Raw genomic sequence first — 19,122 nt, 5'->3', positions numbered from 1 at the left:
ATAACCTAACATTTGTAATTCCCTTTGAAACTTGATTTATTTTAGTAATTAACGGTGAAAAAGCCACTTTGGAAACCCCAACATTTGCCCAGAAACGTCGACGAACTCTGGATATGTTGATTCGATCTTTATACCAGGATTTGATGCCAGATGTGCACAAGGTAACCCTGGGTCTGTTGTCTTCTTTCTTTCCCACGGGGTCTGAATTGAGAACACAAGTCCTTGTGATGAGTCCTGGTTAGAAGAGTGTAAAGTCTCCTGATCCTTGCTGTCAACACTGGACCGTGGCCACCAGGGGCTGGGGTTCTCTCATGGATACCACGGGAAGAGGGAATGTTTAATGTCCATATACAAGACTGCGATTTTCATAAACAAGCTTGTGGAAGTCGCCGTGCAGGCTGGGGCATGAGTGGCAGTCAACAGTCCTTGGAGCAGTGGAGTGCTTTGGGGTGGCTGACACCGGGGGTACCGCTCAGCGTTACCTGTGCCGTGGAACTGATGGACAGGCCCAGTAGGGATTTGGGAGAGAGACTACGCTCTCTTAAGGTTTTCTGGAGATTTATTGGTGAGTACCATATTTAGGCACTGAAATATTCCTGTGCATTTACTGAAAATCCACTTTGCACCAGACACTTCCTAGGCTAAAGGTGTAACCACACTGATGAGACCCAGCACCTCCCTTGAGGAGCCCATCACCTCGAGGGCCCCACACTCTTTGGAGGTCTCCATATTCTACAAGATCGCCGTGTGTCAGGGTGGCTAACAAGTGTTATGCAGAATGAAATCATCGTTGTTTAGAAGCATTTCTCACATCTAACAAAGAACCCAAAACAAGTGGGAACACTCCCCTAGAATCAGTGCGGCCACAAACTCTAGCAACAGGAGTTGCTGCTGAATGCGAACTTAACTGCAGTGTCTGCTCTCAAGTGCCCCCCACCCCCACCCTGGGGAGACGAAGAACATCAGAACAAACTGGTGCCTGTGTGACCCTTTCCCTTCAGCACAGCGACCACCGCCATCTTATAGGTGCCCTTGATTTCCAGCTGGTCTCCACACCCAGCTACTTGCAGGGCTTGGGCCAGACCAACCCCAGGGCCCTAAATAGCCAGCCATAATTGGCAATCTGCCCATTTCCTTATTTCCTTAAAGTCAAGGAAGGATGAAGAGAGAGTTATTGTTGTTGAGTCACTAAGTCATCTCCCACTCTCTGCAACCCTATAGACTGCAGCACGCCAGGCTCTCCTGTCCTTCATTATCTCCTGGAGTTTGCTCAAACTCATGTCCATTGAGTCGGTGATGCCATCCAACCATCTCATCCTCTGTCGCCCCCTTCTCCTCCTGCCCTCAGCCTTTCCCAGAATCAGGATCTTTTTCAATGAGTTGGTTTTTCGAATCAGGTGGCCAAAGTATTGGAACTTCAGCATCAGTCCTTCCAATGAAGAAAGGGTACCAAGAGGAGTATGTGATGTCTTTGCAGGTCTCAGCTGAAGCATCACTGCCTTATCAGGCCTTCCCCAGCCCCCAGCTGAAGCCTAGTGCCCCTGTTTAATGCCTCCAGATGCTTTATGTATCTCCCCTTCATGGAAATTATCCATGTGCCAGTCATGTAGTCAGTTACTTAATCTATCTTTCCTGTAGACTCTGCTCCATGAGGACTGAGATTGTGTCCACCACATTGCCCAGATCCAGCAGAGCATAGGTGCTCAGCCACTACGTGCTAACTGCAAGCATGTACCCAGTTCTCTGACTGCTGTCTGGAGGAAAACTGACATTTACTGAGTGTGTGCTCAAGCACCTCCCATGCATTTCCTCCCTTAGTCCTTGTAACACACCTCAGAGACAGGTATTAGCCGCACAAAGACACTGAGACTCAGAAATTAAGATCCTTGCCCAGAATTACCCAGAAGGCCACAGAGTTGACAAGTCCGGGGGCCCTGTTCACATGGAATTGAGTGTGTCATGTTCCGGGGGTGCCCTCTCTGAGAACGGCATCCTTGGAGCTGTGCAGCATAGTGGCTGATCACTCTGGGAGGCGGTTAGTAAGTGGAGCTGCTGGTTTGCTTGCTTTCTGAGCCCCTGCTCTCAGCTCTTCCAGGGGCTGGCTCTCCCCCTGTTGTCTCCTTAATCCCTCACAGCTCACACAGACCTGGGCAGACACTTGAGCAATGCTCCACAGATGCTTATTGAGTGAATGAATAGAGGTGGCAGAAGTAGGACTATTTGGACAAATAGGTTTGTGGAGTAAGAAAAGGCAAAAATGAGATTTGATAACCGTCTTTGGAATTCATAACTTGTCTTTCTTTTTCAGAACATGCTTAATAGACGATCTTTCAGTGACGTCTTACCGGAATCGCCCAAGTCAGCGAGGAAGAAAGAGGAGGCCCGCCAGGCAGAGTTCGTTAGAATAGGACAGGTGGGTTTTCTTCTGACACCTGTTGTGCAAGACACAGAGTTGTGAGTCCATCCAAATCAGCTGGCCCTTCTGCGAAGAACATTATGTTTGCCCACTCCTGGAGGAGTTCTGTCACTTCTCTTAGGATCATTGTGGAACCATAAGGAAGATTTTTTTTTTAATTTTATTGAAGTATAATTGATTTTCAATGTGTTAATTTCTGCTGTACAGCAAAGCAATTCAGTTATACGTATTTACTTTCTTGTTCATATTCTTTTCCATTCTGGTTCATCATAGGCTATTGAATATAGTTCCCTGTGCTGTACAGTAGGACCTTGTTGTTTATATGAGGAGGGGTGATGCTGGCTGGGAGCAAGAGGCCACAGGGCTCAGTCCCTGCTCCCTCTTGTCAAGGGAGCACATACCATTTGCTTGACTCCTGGGGATCTTCTAAAGAGTAGAGAGCCAATTTAGGGAAAGCACCTTGAACTGCCCCCTGGCAGGAGTCAGCACGGAGGGAGCTGTCCTCACAGGAGACCCTGATTTCCCCTCTACCGCTTGAAAGCAGTCATCACAGGGAGGTGGCTCCCGGGCATCACCCTATTCCAGGTTTTGGAGGAAGCCATACCCTCTCTGCCTGGCTCCTCCGTGACATTAGTGTTTCTCGGTTCTGGAGGTGACAGAGCCTTCTGCATTGGTCCCCTGTCACAAGAGGGAGGAGAAGAGCTGTCTGCTGCAGACAAGATTCTGACCTGAAAGTGGAAGCTAATCAGCAAGGCAGTCACGAAAGCTTAGCAGCAAAGATAACCTTTTCCTAAAGCAGGAGCCCTGTCACCAGGGCCTCCAACTTCGGTCCATGTTCAAAGATAGCACCCCGACTCTACTTTCAGAAATCTGATTTATCAAGTTTGAGGAAGGACCTGGGGATTTTTTTCAGCACTGGTGGTTTGGAAATCCCTGTACTGATATATTGATCAGTTGAAATGACAGAATGCATTTGACATCATTAGATCCAGCTGACTCCTTTCCTTATCTTCAGTGATAGGGCAGCGTGGGAACCTGAAATTACTCCTGTTTCATTTTTAAAAGTTTTTTTCAAGTCATAACTGTTGATTCTAATGCTTTTACTGCCTGATAAACTGAAAAAGATCTCTGTTCTGTAAGGCACTAAAGCTGAAATCCATCGTGAGAGGGGATGCTCCATCAAGCTTGGTGGCATCGGGGATCTGTAAAAAAGAGGTGAGTTGTTGATGCTTTCATGTTCAACTGTGAATGTCCTGTGTCTTTAGGGAAGTTATTGAGATTCTTAGAAAGAGCTTTGTGGGGCAAGAGGAAGAAGAGCTTGTCTGTGGCAGAGTCGGCAGACGAAGCCCCAGGTAAGGTTGGGCAGCATTTAGTGAGAGCCTCCTGGCTTCCATGGTGTGCCTGCACCTTTGCTTAAAGAGGCAGAGCTGCTGGACTGGGCCTGGACAGGCAGACTGAGCTCAGCAGTGCGCCTCAAGCCTTGTGTGTATACAGACGGCTGGGACATCCTGACCAAATGCAGGTTCTCATCAACAGCTCTGTAGCCAGGCCATGATCCTGTATTTCCAACAAGCTCTCACGTGGTGCCTGTGCTGCTGACCATGGACACACTCAACAGCAAGGCTCTAGGGCAGTATTTCTGAAGCTTCAGTGTGGGTTGGAATCACCCCCTAGAACCTCTGAATCTGTAGGTCTGAGTGGGCCTGAGAATTTGCATTTCTCCCAAGTTGATGCTGATGCTATTGGTCAGAGGAATCACTGCCTCCTCTACAACTCATTCATGGCCTGAGTATCTACTCATTTCTACTTCCCATGGAAAAAGAACTAGGTGGTCATCAAGCATAGAAGAGAAAACATAAAAACAAATCACAGTATGAACTTATTGTTTGCATTATTTTGTATTGTAAAGTCATACCCTACATACTTCATTATATCTATATTCAGAATATGTAAAAGATAATTAAATGGAACAACCCCACAGACAGTGTATCACTGGAGAAGTGGCCATTGTAAAAGCAAAAGAATTATGAATATATCTACTTTTGCCCTAAAGGTATAGATGATCTATATCTGAACTGTAGAACCTACACTGTTCAAAGTCTGGTTTCAAGAAAATGATGCGCTCAAAATACAACCGGTGCTGAAAACCCACAGCCAATTTAAGACAAGACCGACGGCAAAGTATCTTTTCCAAAGGTTGCCAAAATTCCCAATATCTGCTTATTCATTTGAATAGTAGAATTTGTAGTGTTGTCAAGGACTTCATAGACAGCACATTCCAATAAGATTTAGTAACTTTATTAACAGAGAAGGCAATGGCAACCCACTCCAGTACTCTTGCCTGGAAGATCCCATGGATGGAGGAGCCTGGTGGGCTGCAGTCCATGGGGTCACTAGGAGTCAGACACAACTGAGCGACTTCACTTTCACTTTTCACTTTCATGCATTGGAGAAGAAAATGGCAACCCACTCCAGTATTCTTGCCTGGAAAATCCTAGGGACGGGGGAGACTGGTGGGCTGCCGTCTATGGGGTCACACAGAGTTGGACACGACTGAAGCGACTCAGCAGCAGCAGCAACTTTCTTAAAAAGTTCTTAGGGAAATGCCATTCCAAGTAATGACCTGCACTTGGGCAGCCCTCTTTCAGTTTATAAAATATCTTCACGTCCTTTGTGTGATCCTTTCACAACAGCCCGAGCCTTATCTCAGCAATGAGGTCACTCATTTTGAGGCTGGGGGGTTTCATAAAGGTATAGCATGATTTTCCAAGACAGGAATAATTCACACAGCGTTTACCCTCATCCCAAACAGCACCCTGGCAGGTGACCTCAGAGCCATCACTCCTACTTTGAGTGTGCCAGCATGTGCTCACTTAGAACTTACAAACACACCTATGTACACACCTTACATGTGCACACAGGCTCTTGTACAGCATCAGGTAAAAGTGAAGATGTAGGACTTCAACTCATCCCTGAGAATCTCTACAGACGTCCTTGTCCTTTGAGGCCAAGCCACATGCTTTGGAGGGAGTTAATGGTTCCAGGCATCAGCCACAGCTCGAAGGGAGCAGTAAGGCAGTGCCGACTATTTATTCTTGCTCGATCAACATGGAATGAAACCAAGGCTCTATGACGTGAACGTATCAAGTGGGGGAACACGAGTAGGTTTCATCGGAGCCCTCGACATATTCCTATGAACAGACATTATTTTTTTCTTGAAGATTTCATAGCCATAAGTGGGTCAATAAGCCTTTTCATGTTAAGATGATAGCAACCTCTTATATTGTGTATGGTTTAATAGTTTTGCCGAATCATCAGCACAGGAATCTGACTGCTTTTTTTAGAGAGTTGGGTGGGACTTCCTTTTATAAAGAACTATTGTGAAATCTCCAAAAAAGAATAGGCACCAGTTGGTCCAACTTCTAAGTGTTAAAAAGAAACGTTTGCTTAGAAAACATTATTGATGCTTCCCTAGCCCTTGAGGGCATCATTATAATACAAGTGCCAGAAACACGTGACTCAGCCTTCTCCTGATGCATACATTTCTGGAAGGAGACATTTTTTTCTTAAGAAAGGTGACTGAGTGAGAGCCCATCTAATTCCCGGGGTCTGGGGCATCTGTGCTGCCGTTTCGGGTGGTATGTGTGCATTCCCCCCTGATGGGCCGGTGTGCTCTCTCTGTGCTCTTAACCTTCCTGTGCTTGTGTTGCCCCGCAGCCTTGGGAGCCACAGTGTTTCTGCAGTAACTTCCCTCATGAGGCCGTGTGTGCGGATCCCTGGGGCCAGGCCTTGCTGGTTTCCACTGATGTCGGCGTCTTGCTAGTGGATGGTTAGTGAGTAGCTGCTCCTTTAGCTGTCTCTCTGTATGACTTGTCGTACTTCTAAGATGGGTGACCACTGGTCAGCTCCCTTTGGATACATGTGTCCTCAGCGGTGAGGTTAGCGGAGTTTCATCCCCTTACAAAACTACCCTGTTGTTTTCAACACGCAAGCCAGAGGGGGAGGCACCCATGACAATTTCATCCCTTCCCCAAATCTCTGATTAATCTGTGGATATCAAATGATGCAAGAGACACGAGTTCGATCCCTGGGTCAGGAAGATCCTCTGGAGAAGGAAATGAGAATCCACTCCAGTATTCTTGCCTGAGAAATCTCATGGACAGGAGGAGCCTGGCAGGCTACAGTCCATGGGATTGCAAGTTTCACATATGACTGAGCACTGAGCACATCAAATGACCCGCAAGGAGAATCTCCTTTGCAGGAATACTTGTCATGATTCCAGTGTTTGACTTTAAATCTACAAGGGCACATGGTTCTTTAGAACCTCTGTCTCAGGGATATACTCTCTCTCAAAGCGCATTTTTTTTTAAGGTTTCTAATTCAGAACATACTCAGTATCTAAAACAAACAATAAGGATCTTAGATAACCTGTATGATGGATAGAGAAAGAAAAAGATTTTGACAGGAAGACAGTTCTCAACTCAATATTAAATCAAACTTCTCACAGTCAGGTGGGTCAGCTGCCCCAGGAAGGCAGACAACTCCCTGTCGCCAGTAGGACATGACCTTGGCGAGCATGCCCTAGAGGGAATTCAACTTTGGGTGGGGATTTCATTTAGATTCAAGGACTGTGCAGCAGGTCTCTTGGATTCTTCCAGACTCCTAATGAGTGATAAAGGATCTAAAGGATCAGTTTAGTTCAGTTCAGTCGCTCAGTCGTGTCCGACTCTTTGCGACCCCATGAATCGCAGCACGTCAGGCCTCCCCGTCCATCACCAACTCCCGGAGTTCACACAAACTCATGTCCATCGAGTCAGTGATGCCATCCAGCCATCTCATCCTTTGTCGTCCCCTTCTCCTCCTGCCCCCAATCGCTCCCAGCATCAGAGTCTTTTCCAAAGAGTCAACTCTTTGCATGAGGTAGCCGAAGTATTGGAGTTTCAGCTTCAACATCAGTCCTGCTGATGAATACCCAGGACTGATCTCCTTTAGGATGGACTGGTTGGATCTCCTTGCAGTCCATGGGACTCTCAAGAGTCTTCTCCAACACCACAGTTCAAAAGCATCAATTCTTCGGCGCTCAGCTTTCTTCACAATCCAACTCTCACGTCCATACATGACCACTGGAAAAACCATAGCCTTGACTAGACAGACCTTTGTTGGCAAAGTAATGTCTCTGCTTTTGAATATGCTGTCTAGGTTGGTCATAACTTTCCTTCCAAGGAGTAAGCGTCTTTTAGTTTCATGGCTGCAGTCACCATCTGCAGTGATTTTGGAGCCCCCAAAAATAAAGTCTGACACTGTTTACAATGTTTCCCCATCTATTTGCGATGAAGTGATGGGACCAGATGCCATGATCTTAGTTTTCTGAATGTTCAGCTTTAAGCCAACTTTTTCATTCTCCTCTTTCACTTTCATCAAGAGGCTTTTTAGTTCCTCTTCACTTTCTGCCATTAGGGTGGTATCATCTGCATATCTGAGGTTGTTGATATTTCTCCAGGCAGTCTTGATTCCAGCTTGTGCTTCTTCCAGCCTAGCATTTCTCATGAAGTACTCTGCATATAAGTTAAATAAGCAGGGTGACAATATACAGCCTTGACGCACTCCTTTTCCTATTTGGAGCCAGTCTGTTGTTCCATGTCCAGTTCTAACTGTTGCTTCCTGACCTGCATATAGGTTTCTCAAGAGGCAAGTCAGGTGGTCTGGTATTCCCATCTCCTTCAGAATTTTCCACAGTTTATTGTGATCCACACAGTCAAAGGCTTTGGCATGGTCAGGAAAGCAGAAATAGATGTTTTTTTAGAACTCTCTTGGTTTTTCCATAATCCAGCGGATGTTGGCAATTTGATCTCTGGTTTCTCTGCCTTTTCTAAAACCAGCTTGAACATCTGGAAATTCACGGTTCACGTATTCCTGAAGCCTGGCTTGGAGAATTTTGAGCATTACTTTACTAGCATGTGAGATGAGTGCAAAATCATTGTGTGGTAGTTTGGGCATTCTTTGGCATTGCCTTTCTTTGGGATTGGAATGAAAACTGACCTTTTCCAGTCCTGTGGCCGCTGCTGAGTTTTCCAAATTTGCTGGCATATTGAGTGTAGCACTTTCACAGCATCATCTTTTCGGATTTGAAATAGCTCAACTGGAATTCCATCACCTCCACTAGCTTTGTTTGTAGTGATGCTTTCTAAGGCCCACTTGACTTCACATTCCAGGATGGCTGGCTCTAGGTGAGTGATCACACCATCGTGATTATCTGGGTCATGAAGATCTTTTTTGTACAGTTCTCCTGTGTATTCTTGCCACCTCTTCTTACTATCTTCTGCTTCTGTTAGGTCCAGACCATTTCTGTCCTTTATCAAGCCCATCTTTGCATGAAATGTTCCCTTGGTATCTCTCATTTTCTTGAAGAGATCTCTAGTCTTTCCCATTCTATTGTTTTCCTCGATTTCTTTGCATTGATCACTGAGGAAGGCTTTCTTATCTCTCTTTGCTATTCTTTGGAACTCTGCATTCAGATGCTTATATCTTTCCTTTTCTCCTTTGCTTTTCGCCTCTCTTCTTTTCACAGCTATTTGTAAGGCCTCCCCAGACAGCCATTTTGCTTTTTTGCATTTCTTTTCCATGGGGATGGTCTTGATCCCTGTCTCCTGTACAATGTCATGAACCTCCATCCATAGTTCATCAGGCACTCTATCAGATCTAGTCTCTTAAATCTATTTCTCATTTCCACTATATAATCATAAGGGATTTGATTTAAGTCATACCTGAATGGTCTAGTGGTTTTCCCTACTTTCTTCAATTTAAGTCTGAATTTGGCAATAAGGAGTTCATGATCTTAGCCACAGTCAGCTCCCGGTCTTGTTTTTGTTGACTATATAGAGCTTCTCCATCTTGGGTTGCAAGGAATATAATCAATCTGATTTCGGTGTTGACCATCTGTTGATGTCCATGTGTAGAGTCTTCTCTTGTGTTGTTGAAAGAGGGTGTTTTCTATGACCAGTGCATTCTCTTGGCAAAACTATATTAGCCTTTGCCCTGCTTCATTCCGTATTCCAAGGCCAAATTTGCCTGTTACCCCAGGTGTTTCTTGACTTCCTACTTTTGCATTCCAGACCCCTATAATGAAAAGGACATCTATTTTGGGTGTTAGTTCTAAAAGGTCTCGTAGGTCTTCATAGAACCGTTCAACCTCAGCTTCTTCAGTGTTACTGGTTGGGGCATAGGCTTGGATTACTGTGATATTGAATGGTTTGTCTTAGAAATGAACAGAGATCATTCTGTCATTTTTCAGACTGCATCCAAGTACTGCATTTCAGACTCTTTTGTTGACCATGACAGCTACTCCATTTCTTCTAAAGGATTCCTGCCCACAGTAGTAGATATAATGGTCATCTGAGTTAAATTCACCCATTCCAGTCCATTTTAGTTTGTTGATTCCTAGAATGTCAACGTTCACTCTTACCATCTCCTGTTTGACCACTTCCAATTTGCCTTGATTCGTGGACCTGACATTCCAGGTTCCTATGCAATATTGCTCTTTACAGCATCGGACCTTGCTTCTATTACCAGCCACATCCACAATTCGGTATTGTTTTTGCTTTGGCTCCATCCCTTCATTCTTTCTGGAGTTATTTCTCCAGTGATCTCCAGTAGCATACTGGACACCTACCGACCTGGGGAGTTCCTCTTTCAGTATCCTGTCAGTCATTTTGCCTTTTCATACTGTTCATGGGGTTCTCAAGGCAAGAATACTGAAGTGGTTTGCCATTCCCTTCTCCAGTGGACTACAGTCTGTCAGACCTCTCCACCATCACCCGCCCATCTTGGGTGACCCCACACAGCATGGCTTAGTTTCATTTAGTTAGACAAGCCTGTGGTCCATGTGATCAGATTGACTAGTTTTCTGTAATTATGGTTTCAGTGTGTCTGCCCTCTGATGCCCTCTCACAACACCAGCCATCTTACTTGGGTTTCTCTTACCTTGGATGTGAGGTATCACTTCACGGCCGCCCCAGCAAAGTGCACCCTCTGCTTCTTACCTTGGACAAGGGGTATCTTCTCACTGCCGCCTCTCCTGACCTTGAACATGGAGTAGCTCCTCTTGGCCCTCCTGTGCCTCCGCAGCCGCTGCTCCTTGGACATCTAAAGGATAGTAGCAAATTACCAAACAAAAGAGTTTATTTAAAAACAAAACAAAAACAGACATTGGAGGCTTAGTCTAATCTCTTAGTTTTGCAGATAAAGAAAAAGAGGCCTTAAGAAATTAGGACTTCCCTGGTTGCTCTGTCTATAATGCGGAAGACCCAGGTTCAATCCCTGGGTTGGAAAGATCCTCTGGAGAAGGAAATGGCAACCCACTCCAGTACTCTTGCCTGGAAAATCCCATGGACAGAGGAGTGTGGTAGGCTACAGTCCATAGGGGCATAAGGAGTCGGACACGACTGAGAGACTTCACTTTCACTTTTCTTTCAAAGAAATTATGTGACTTGCCCAAGACCACACAGCTAATTAGTGGCATTTCTGGGACCAGAATCCAGAGGTGATTCCTCGTCTGGTGCTCTCTCCACTTAGCCAACTACATTTTATTAAAGTTAAGTTAAACTCTACCAATGTTACCATCTTTAGCTTGATGCAGATTTCCAAAACCATAGTCCTGGACAAATAATTATGAAAATGTTTATGATGAAAAGAATGTCAAATTCTACCTGTTTGCCTTTTTAGGAAAGAGAAAGTAATTTCATGATTATTTGTAAGACCAGTCTAAAAACAGAAAAAAATTCTATTTGAGTTGCTTCTTTGTAAATAGAAAATCCAAACCAAGATTACCCAAGTCCCTTTATGAAATTTTCATCTTTATGTATACAAAATCTAATGGAAGTGTCAGATATAAGGATTATTGTGATTGCCAGGAAATCCTTTCCTTTCAAACTTGAGGGATATTGTCTATGCAGGTGGTAGCCGTATATATCCACCACCAGCTCACATGTATTACTCAGATTACTTTCATGTCCTGATTATGCAGTATTTGCTTATGCTGAGAAGAGCATAACCCTTAAGGCTTTCTTTGTATTCTTTGTTGTGCTTTTAAGCCATAATTATCTTGTTATTTCTTTGTTTACTTCTGTCTTGTCTACACTTAATTCTATTACAAATTGTTTCCATTAGTGAATCTCCCCATTTCGTTTCAGGGCAAGTTCCACTCTATCCGATTAGCCTCTGCTTAATTTCATTAGACTCATCTCCTTGAGAACCTGCTCCTTTCAAGGTCACTATTAAAAATTCTTTGCCTTCTAAGTGTAGCAAAACCTGCTCTGAAGGGAGACCAAATACTGAATAAATATGCTATCACCATTTGTTTTGTTTTGGTAATAGAAAAGCCAGATCATCTAAAAGATGGTTTCTTCATAAAGAGATTACAAGAAGGAATCCATAGTTTTGAAACAGTCATTGAACCCACATCACTTTCTCATATCCTTGCCTCATCTTCCTTCCTGTGCCATATATAAACCTATCTAGCCACAGGAGTACATGAACGCTGTATATTTTCACCTTGCTTATTTAACTTACATGCAGAGTACATCATGAGAAATGCTGGTCTGGATGAAGCACAGCTGGAATCAAGATTGCTGAGAGAAATATCAATAACTTTAGATACACAGATGACACCACCCTTATGGCAGAAAGCAAAGAGGAGCTAAAGAGCCTCTTGATAATGGTGAAAGAGGAGAGTGAAAAAGCTGCCTTAAAACTCAACATTCAAAAAACTAAGATCCTGACATCCAGTCCCATCACTTCATGGCAAATAGATGGGGAAACAGTGGAAACAGTGAGAGACTTTATTTTCCTGGGCTCCAAAAATCATTGCAGATAGTGACTGCAGCCATGAAATTAAAAGATGCTTCCTCCTTAGAAGAAAAGCTATGACCAACCTAGACAGCATATCAAAACACAGAGACTTTATTTTGCTAACAAATGTCTGTATAGTCAAAGCTATGGTGTTTCTGGAGAAGGCAATGGCACCCCACTCCAGTACTCTTGCCTGGAAAATCCCATGGATGGAGGAGCCTGGAAGGCTGCAGTCCATGGGGTCGCTGAGAGTCGGACACGACTGAGCGACTTCACTGTCACTTTTCACTTTAATGCATTGGAGAAGGGAATGGCAACCCATTCCAGTGTTCTTGCCTGGAGAATCCCAGGGACTGGGGAGCCTGGTGGGCTGCCGTCTATGGGGTTGCACAGAGTTGGACACGACTGAAGTGACTTAGCACCAGCATCATGGTGTTTCCAGTAGTCAGGCATGAATGTGAGAGTTGGACTATAAAGAAAGCTGAGCACCGAAGAATTGATGCTTTTGAACTGTGGTGTTGGAGAAGACTCTTGAGAGTCCCTTGGACTTCAAGGAGATCCAACCAGTCCATCCTAAAGGAAATCAGTTTTGAATATTCATTGGAAGGACTGATGCTGAAGCTGAAACTTCAATACTTTGGCCACCTGATGCGAAGAACTGACTCCTTAGAAAAGATCCTGAGGCTGGGAAAGATTGAAGGCAGGAGGAGAAGGGGATGACAGGAGAGATGGTTGGATGGCATCACTGATGCAATGGACATGAGTTTGAGCAAGCTCTTGGAGATGGTGAAGGACAGGAAAGCCTGGTGTGCTACAGTCCATGGGGCTGCAAAGAGTCAGACATGACTAAGCTACTGAGCAACAACAAAGCCACCTGAACATCAGGGTTGTTCCCTTGCTCACTGCATCAGTCCATGGGTATGCAGTGCTGTTTTTAGGTTACAACACCGGCTAAGAGCTCAGACTTTGTCCTTGCATGGACTTCAGTTCCACAAGTTCAGGACACGTGCTTCGACAATTTCCCAGCACTTCTGAGCCTCGGATTTCTCATTTGTTAAATGGGAATATTAGAAATTCCTACCTAATAGGGCCATTGTGGGACATTTACATTAAATGACACCTACAACACAGCATTAAGGCCTGATATATAGGAAGCCCAGGGCATAAATGCCTGGCCTTAATGAAACAATCATAGTTATTTACTCAAATGCAGGGATGGGCACTGAAATGAATGATCATCTCATGGTTTGAAAAAAGGAGTCTTGCCCCGACAGAACCACAAAGAGCCTCAGAATGAATCCGCTTGGGAAAGCCTGAGGTATTGGAGGAAGGAGAGTGTTTGATGGACTACCCCCATCATGAAGGACAACTAGAGACAAGCCATCTGTTTCATAAGAGTTTAGCAGGCTCTGTGCTCTGACAAATCCAGTGTTCTCACTGGGCTGCAGGAGCAGGAGACTCCTCCCCAGGGTTGGGGTGAGGCGTAGGTGTTGTTACTAATCCTAATGACGAAAGTTCTGCCCCCTCCTGGGCACCATCCAGGGAGGGATAAACTCCCAAACAGACAGGTTTCTGGAAGAGTCAAGATCCTTAGGGCCTCTTGCACCTAAATTATAATTAAGGTAACACCCAAACCCACAGCAGAACACTTGAAGACCTAAGTGTCTTCAAAGAATCAGGTAAAGAATCACCTAGACACTTATGCCTAAAATGTCTATACGTCCTGGGACATCTTTGCCTTGCCCTGATTCTGTGTCAAGTTCAGAACAGACCCTTTGCTTAAAGTAAAAGTGAAAGTGTTAGTCCCTCACTCATGTCTGACTCTTTGTGCCCCTATGGACTATAGCCCACCAGGCTTCTCTGTCCATGGGATTCTCCAGGCAAGAATACTGGAGTGGATTTCCATTCCCTTCTTCAGGGGATCTTCCTGACCCAGGGATTGAACCCAGGTCTCCCGCATTGCAGGCTGATTCTTTACCACCTGAGCCACCAGGGAAGCTCTTTGCTTATGGAACTGCCTAAATTCGTTAAGTCCTGTTTGCCCAAGGGACTCCCAAGAGCAAAGTTCAGTTCAGTCATTCAGTCGGGTCCGACTCTTTGCAGCCCCATGGACTACAGCACACCAGACTTCCCTGTCCATTGCCAGCTTCTGGAACTTGCTCATACTCATGTCCATCGAGTCGGTGATGCCATCCAAAGCAGCAAAGTAATTGCTAGCAATTAAAGATCCCAGTAAGTAAGCTTAAAAACAAACCCAGGACTTCCCTGGTGGTCCAGTGGTTAGGAACCCGCTTTCCAATGCAAAGGACATGGGTTTGAGGGAACTAAGATCCCATATGCTGTGGGGCAACTAAGCCTGTGTGCCACAACTAAGACCCAATGGAGCCAAATAAATATTTTTTAAAAATCCTACACGTACTTGTTGTGTCTTTAAATCATCCATTTCCCTGAGATCTTCCCAGATGTTTCCACTGAAATTAGTTTTTTCGTGTTATTTTGGAAATGTAATTGATATTTCTCTTATTTTTGTCTAAAACTATTTCATATTCCTATATGGAGAAATACTGAAAAATGATAGGTAAACTACTATTGATTCAGACATAGGCCATGTTGGAATAGGGTGTTTGTTAAATACAAAAGGAAATTCTAATTTTACTTTCTTGAGAAGTATGCAGAATAACCTAAGATGTGACGTGGTTTCAAATATGACACACAAAAAAATCAGAAAATATTTAAGAGAAATGACTAAGTGTATTAGCACTTTTTAAAACTTAGTATTTGGTTGTTTGGAATAATCCCAGCCAAAATTGGGACTGAGAGATGCTGCCTTTTCTTGGATGAACATTGAGGAGAAGACTCTAGCTTCGGGGCCCTGCTGTTGTGCTCCCTGTATGGAGGTGTGAATGCCTTTGGGAAAGAAATGCCAGTTCTCCTTGAGTTGAGAGGGGACTAGTGCTTGAACTTTCTGTGTTGCCCTTCGGAAGGATCTAGAAGCTGACCTCCTTCCTCACGTAGGGAGAAACGGGGTCCAAAACTACCCACAGGCACATTTCATAGGTTCTAGAGAGTATGGGCTGGGTGCGGCGTTGGGTAACCAGGCTTCTTTTCCAGACGACCTCCCATCAGTGCCCGTGTTTGACAAGACTCTGCCCGTGAAGCAGATGCATGTGCTGGAGGCGCTGGACCTTCTGATCCTCAGAGCAGACAAAGGTGCTACTCCTCCCTGAGGGATGTTCTCTGGGAGGAAGGGGAGCGTGTAGCCTACGGCCAACACAAGGGTCTCGGGGTTGTGGCTGAATCACTGCTGCCAGCTTTTTCTTCTGGTGCCCAGGGCTCAGGTCCTTGGTAGCCCATTTGTTCTCTGAGGCAGGGATGGTGAGGGAGAGAAGGGGTGGGCATCCTTGATCACATTGTTAGGTGAAGGCAATACAGGGCTTCTCCCCAGTTCTGGAACATCTCAAATCCTGATTTCTTGAGTAGTAGTTTTCTACACAGTCCGCCCCTTCAGTTCTTCCAGGTCATCTTACTTTTCCATCCATCTCCTCCATCTGCTTCATCCCACCAGGGAAAGATGCCCGCCTCTTTGTCTTCAGACTGAGCGCTGTGCAGAGGGGCATCGAGGGCAAGCAGGCCGTGAAGGGCAAGTGTGACTGTAGAGAAAACAAGCTCGAGAAAACAAAAGGTGACTCAATTCTTCATATTTTGCTGGTTTCATCCAATTAATCGTTTTCTCAGACTGCCCAGATTTTACTGAAAAAAAAAATTTTTTGAGTAGGAATTTTATTTGTTTTTTCACTTGGAAACATCACAAAAGTAGTGTCACTTGTTCCCTAAGAGAAGCTTAAGTTATAGAGAAACATGTTGAGGGCTAGAGGAAGTTTTAGGTCTAATTTGACAAGTTTGGGAGGTGAGTTCACCTCTGTGAGCAAACTTATGAAAAGAAACTTTTAGAATTTTGTTCCTGGAACTCTGCTCACCTTTCAGTTTAATTCATGTCATGTAGTGGATGTAAATCTAAGTCCACAAACTCTAGAATAGAGGGAATATGACTTCCTTAATTTTTCTGTAACTCAACCTAATTTTTATTTCAAGTCCCCACTTTGCCTCATGGCAAAAACGTCCTTAGTCATTTCACTGTCTTATGTTTAATTTCCAGGATTCTTAAATATCACCAGATTGTCAAAGCTGAGGGCTCTCGCCTCTTGTGTGTTCAGCATCATTTCTTTCTCTTCCTAGGCTGCCACCTGTATGCCATCAACACTCACCATAGCAGAGAGCTGAGGATTGTTGTTGCCATTCGGAATAAACTGCTTCTGATCACAAGGAAACACAACAAGCCAAGTGGCGTGACTGGCATGTCACTGTTATCTCCCCTGTCAGAGTCACCTGTTGAAGAATTCCAGTACATCAGGGTAGGTTTTTTCCTTCAAATTGTTTCACTCCTGGCCAAGGTGTCCCGAGGCAGACTCCCTCCTTCCATCCAGGGTCTGTCATCCACTGGGGTTGCCCTGTGGTTCAGTAACTAACTGAGGAAGCCCTCACCTGTGGCCCTGGTTTCCCTGGGAGACTAAGGCAAACAGAGTTTTTCCGACTCCATCCAGCTCATTCACATAGTAAACACCTAAAGATGCTGCTCTAGGGGGGATCATTTTGAAATATATAGAAACGTGGAATCATGCTGGGCACCAGAAACTAACACAGCCATAAAGTCAATTATACTTCAAAAACAAATTCATGGAAAAAGAGACCAGATTCATGGTTACCAGAGGCAGGGGTTGGGGGGAGGGTGAAATGGAAGAAGGTGGTCAGAAGGTAAAAATTTCCCATCATAAGATAAATAAGTACCAGGGATATAATATAGAACATGATAAATACAGTCAACACTGATGAATGTTATATATGAAAGTTAAGAGAGTAAATTCTAAGAGTGCTCATCACAAGGGAAAAAAAATGTCTTTTTCTTTTATCTTGTATCTGCATGAGATGATGAATATTCACTAAATTTATTGTGGTGATCATTTCATGATGTATGTATTAGGTTGGCCAAAATGTTCATTATTATTATTAAATCTCAAGACAAGGACCGGACATTCTGAGGGCTAACACAGACTACACCGTTGAATCCCTTTTGTAAAATTGTCTCCTGGCCTCTCCCCTTTGCAGTGAACAGAGGTCTGAGCCTTGAGGACAGATTGCAGAAAGGAGCAGTCTAACCTATCCCTGCCCCAGTCTGGCACAGGACTCTGCAGAAGCAGTGGGCCTGGGGGGTGGCGGCGTGGGGAAATGAGGGTGTTGTAGCCACGCGTTCCAGGAAACAAACTCACTCAGAAGGACAACGCAGATAGTGGAGTGCAGTTTATTACACCGGCGGGCCCAAGGCAGAGTCTCCTCTTAGCCAAGGACCCCAACCAGCATTTATGAAAATCTTTTATACCCCATGTGTACGTCTCTGAGCCGACCACTCCAAATTCCTTGAGACTTACATAAACCAAGGAAAATACAATCCCAATAACCCCATCATTCACATGCTATATGCTTATGTGCTCAAACAGTCAAACAATTAGCCAATAATCAATAAACCCAAGGTTACACTCCGATAGATACAAAAAAATTTATGGCCTGTCTGGAGGAAGGGGTGATTAGTGTATGTTTTCTCTTAGGTGATAAGTAACCTAGATACAATCTTCAAGGTTCCCGTGTCTGAAGGGGGTCTTATCTTTCTGTTGTTTTCATAGGCACTAAACACAGAGTTCAGAGTCCATTGGAAAGGTGGCCGAGCATGATCAGCATGAACAGGCCTAAGATGGAGTCCAGGCCCTGTGAATTCCTTCTTCAAGGGGGCCTTTCCTGGATGGGGGCAGGCAGTGGGGTGGCTGCTCTGTCCTCACCCCTTTCTCCTCCATCCTTGTCCACCACACAGGAGATCTGTCTGTCCGACTCTCCCGCGGTGATGACCTTGGTAGATGGGCCAACGGAGGAGAGCGACAACCTCATCTGTGTGGCTTACCGGCACCAGTTCGATGTGGTGAACGAGAGCACGGGGGAGGCCTTCAGGCTGCACCACGTGGAGGCCAGCAGGGTGAGTCGACAGACGTGGGGGTGAGCAGGAACCAAAAGGACTGGAGCTGCACCTTCTAACTTTGTGAGACCATGATAAGGGATTCTTTAAAACTGTGTGCTCTTTATCATATCTGTAACCTGTGATACATATTTAGGCTGTACCATGTGAAGCTGCCATCTTTGTAGGTCAAATGGGTTCAATATCATATAACTGCCCATTGCCCTCTTTAGCTTTTCCACACCTCCTCCTGCCATTCAATCCTTCCCAACAGAAGAGGAATGAAGTGTCAAAACTCACTGTAAATAACTGAGTAATGAGAACATTTGTTTGGTAATTCGTGCTAGAAGGGCCTCTGGAGAGTCGGGTTACCCTCAGAGGCACTGCAGACCCACAGCACGGGGCTGGAAGGTGGGGGAGAGCACAGCCCAAGTCTCCATTCCCTTAGAGGTGCATTAGGAAAGGAAGATGGGATGAAACACCATTGGGAGAGAGAGGAAAAGCAGATCAGCACTGGGGGGTCTACACCTCCTGGCCTGAGCTGCACAGAGGGCAGCCATGTGCTGGATCTGGACAAAACCTGACAAGCAACTCACAGAGTTCTTCAGCCCACTTATTGCTGGGAACCAGGGCAAGGCCTGATGACAGTTGAGCCCCTGGAGGTTTGCATGGTGCAGGGCCAGCACTCCAGCTCAGGTACAAGAACAGGGCAGAACAAGGATGTCGCCCAGGGAGAGTGTCATTCCTGATGAGAGCTTCCCCCAGTCCTGTTCAGATGTGTCAGAGACTGAGGAATTTAATT

General features: G+C 45.0%; 1 protein-coding gene across 1 annotated transcript in view; it reads left to right on the top strand.

The window, feature by feature from the left end:
- Positions 1-19,122, top strand: part of GARNL3 (GTPase activating Rap/RanGAP domain like 3) — a 118,872-nt gene that overhangs the window by 79,763 nt on the left and 19,987 nt on the right. The window contains exons 14-21 of the mRNA XM_068979031.1: positions 46-161; positions 2,309-2,413; positions 3,557-3,631; positions 6,134-6,245; positions 15,374-15,472; positions 15,828-15,944; positions 16,499-16,674; positions 18,183-18,341. Of these exons, the coding sequence (XP_068835132.1) occupies positions 46-161; positions 2,309-2,413; positions 3,557-3,631; positions 6,134-6,245; positions 15,374-15,472; positions 15,828-15,944; positions 16,499-16,674; positions 18,183-18,341 (959 nt within the window). The remainder of the gene's footprint in view (positions 1-45; positions 162-2,308; positions 2,414-3,556; positions 3,632-6,133; positions 6,246-15,373; positions 15,473-15,827; positions 15,945-16,498; positions 16,675-18,182; positions 18,342-19,122) is intronic.

Source organism: Capricornis sumatraensis, chromosome 1 (genome assembly GCF_032405125.1).
Source record: "Capricornis sumatraensis isolate serow.1 chromosome 1, serow.2, whole genome shotgun sequence".
NCBI classification, from domain to species: domain Eukaryota; kingdom Metazoa; phylum Chordata; class Mammalia; order Artiodactyla; family Bovidae; genus Capricornis; species Capricornis sumatraensis.
The sequence above is the reverse complement of the archived record's forward strand: the minus strand, read 5'-3'. Positions and strand labels throughout refer to the sequence as shown.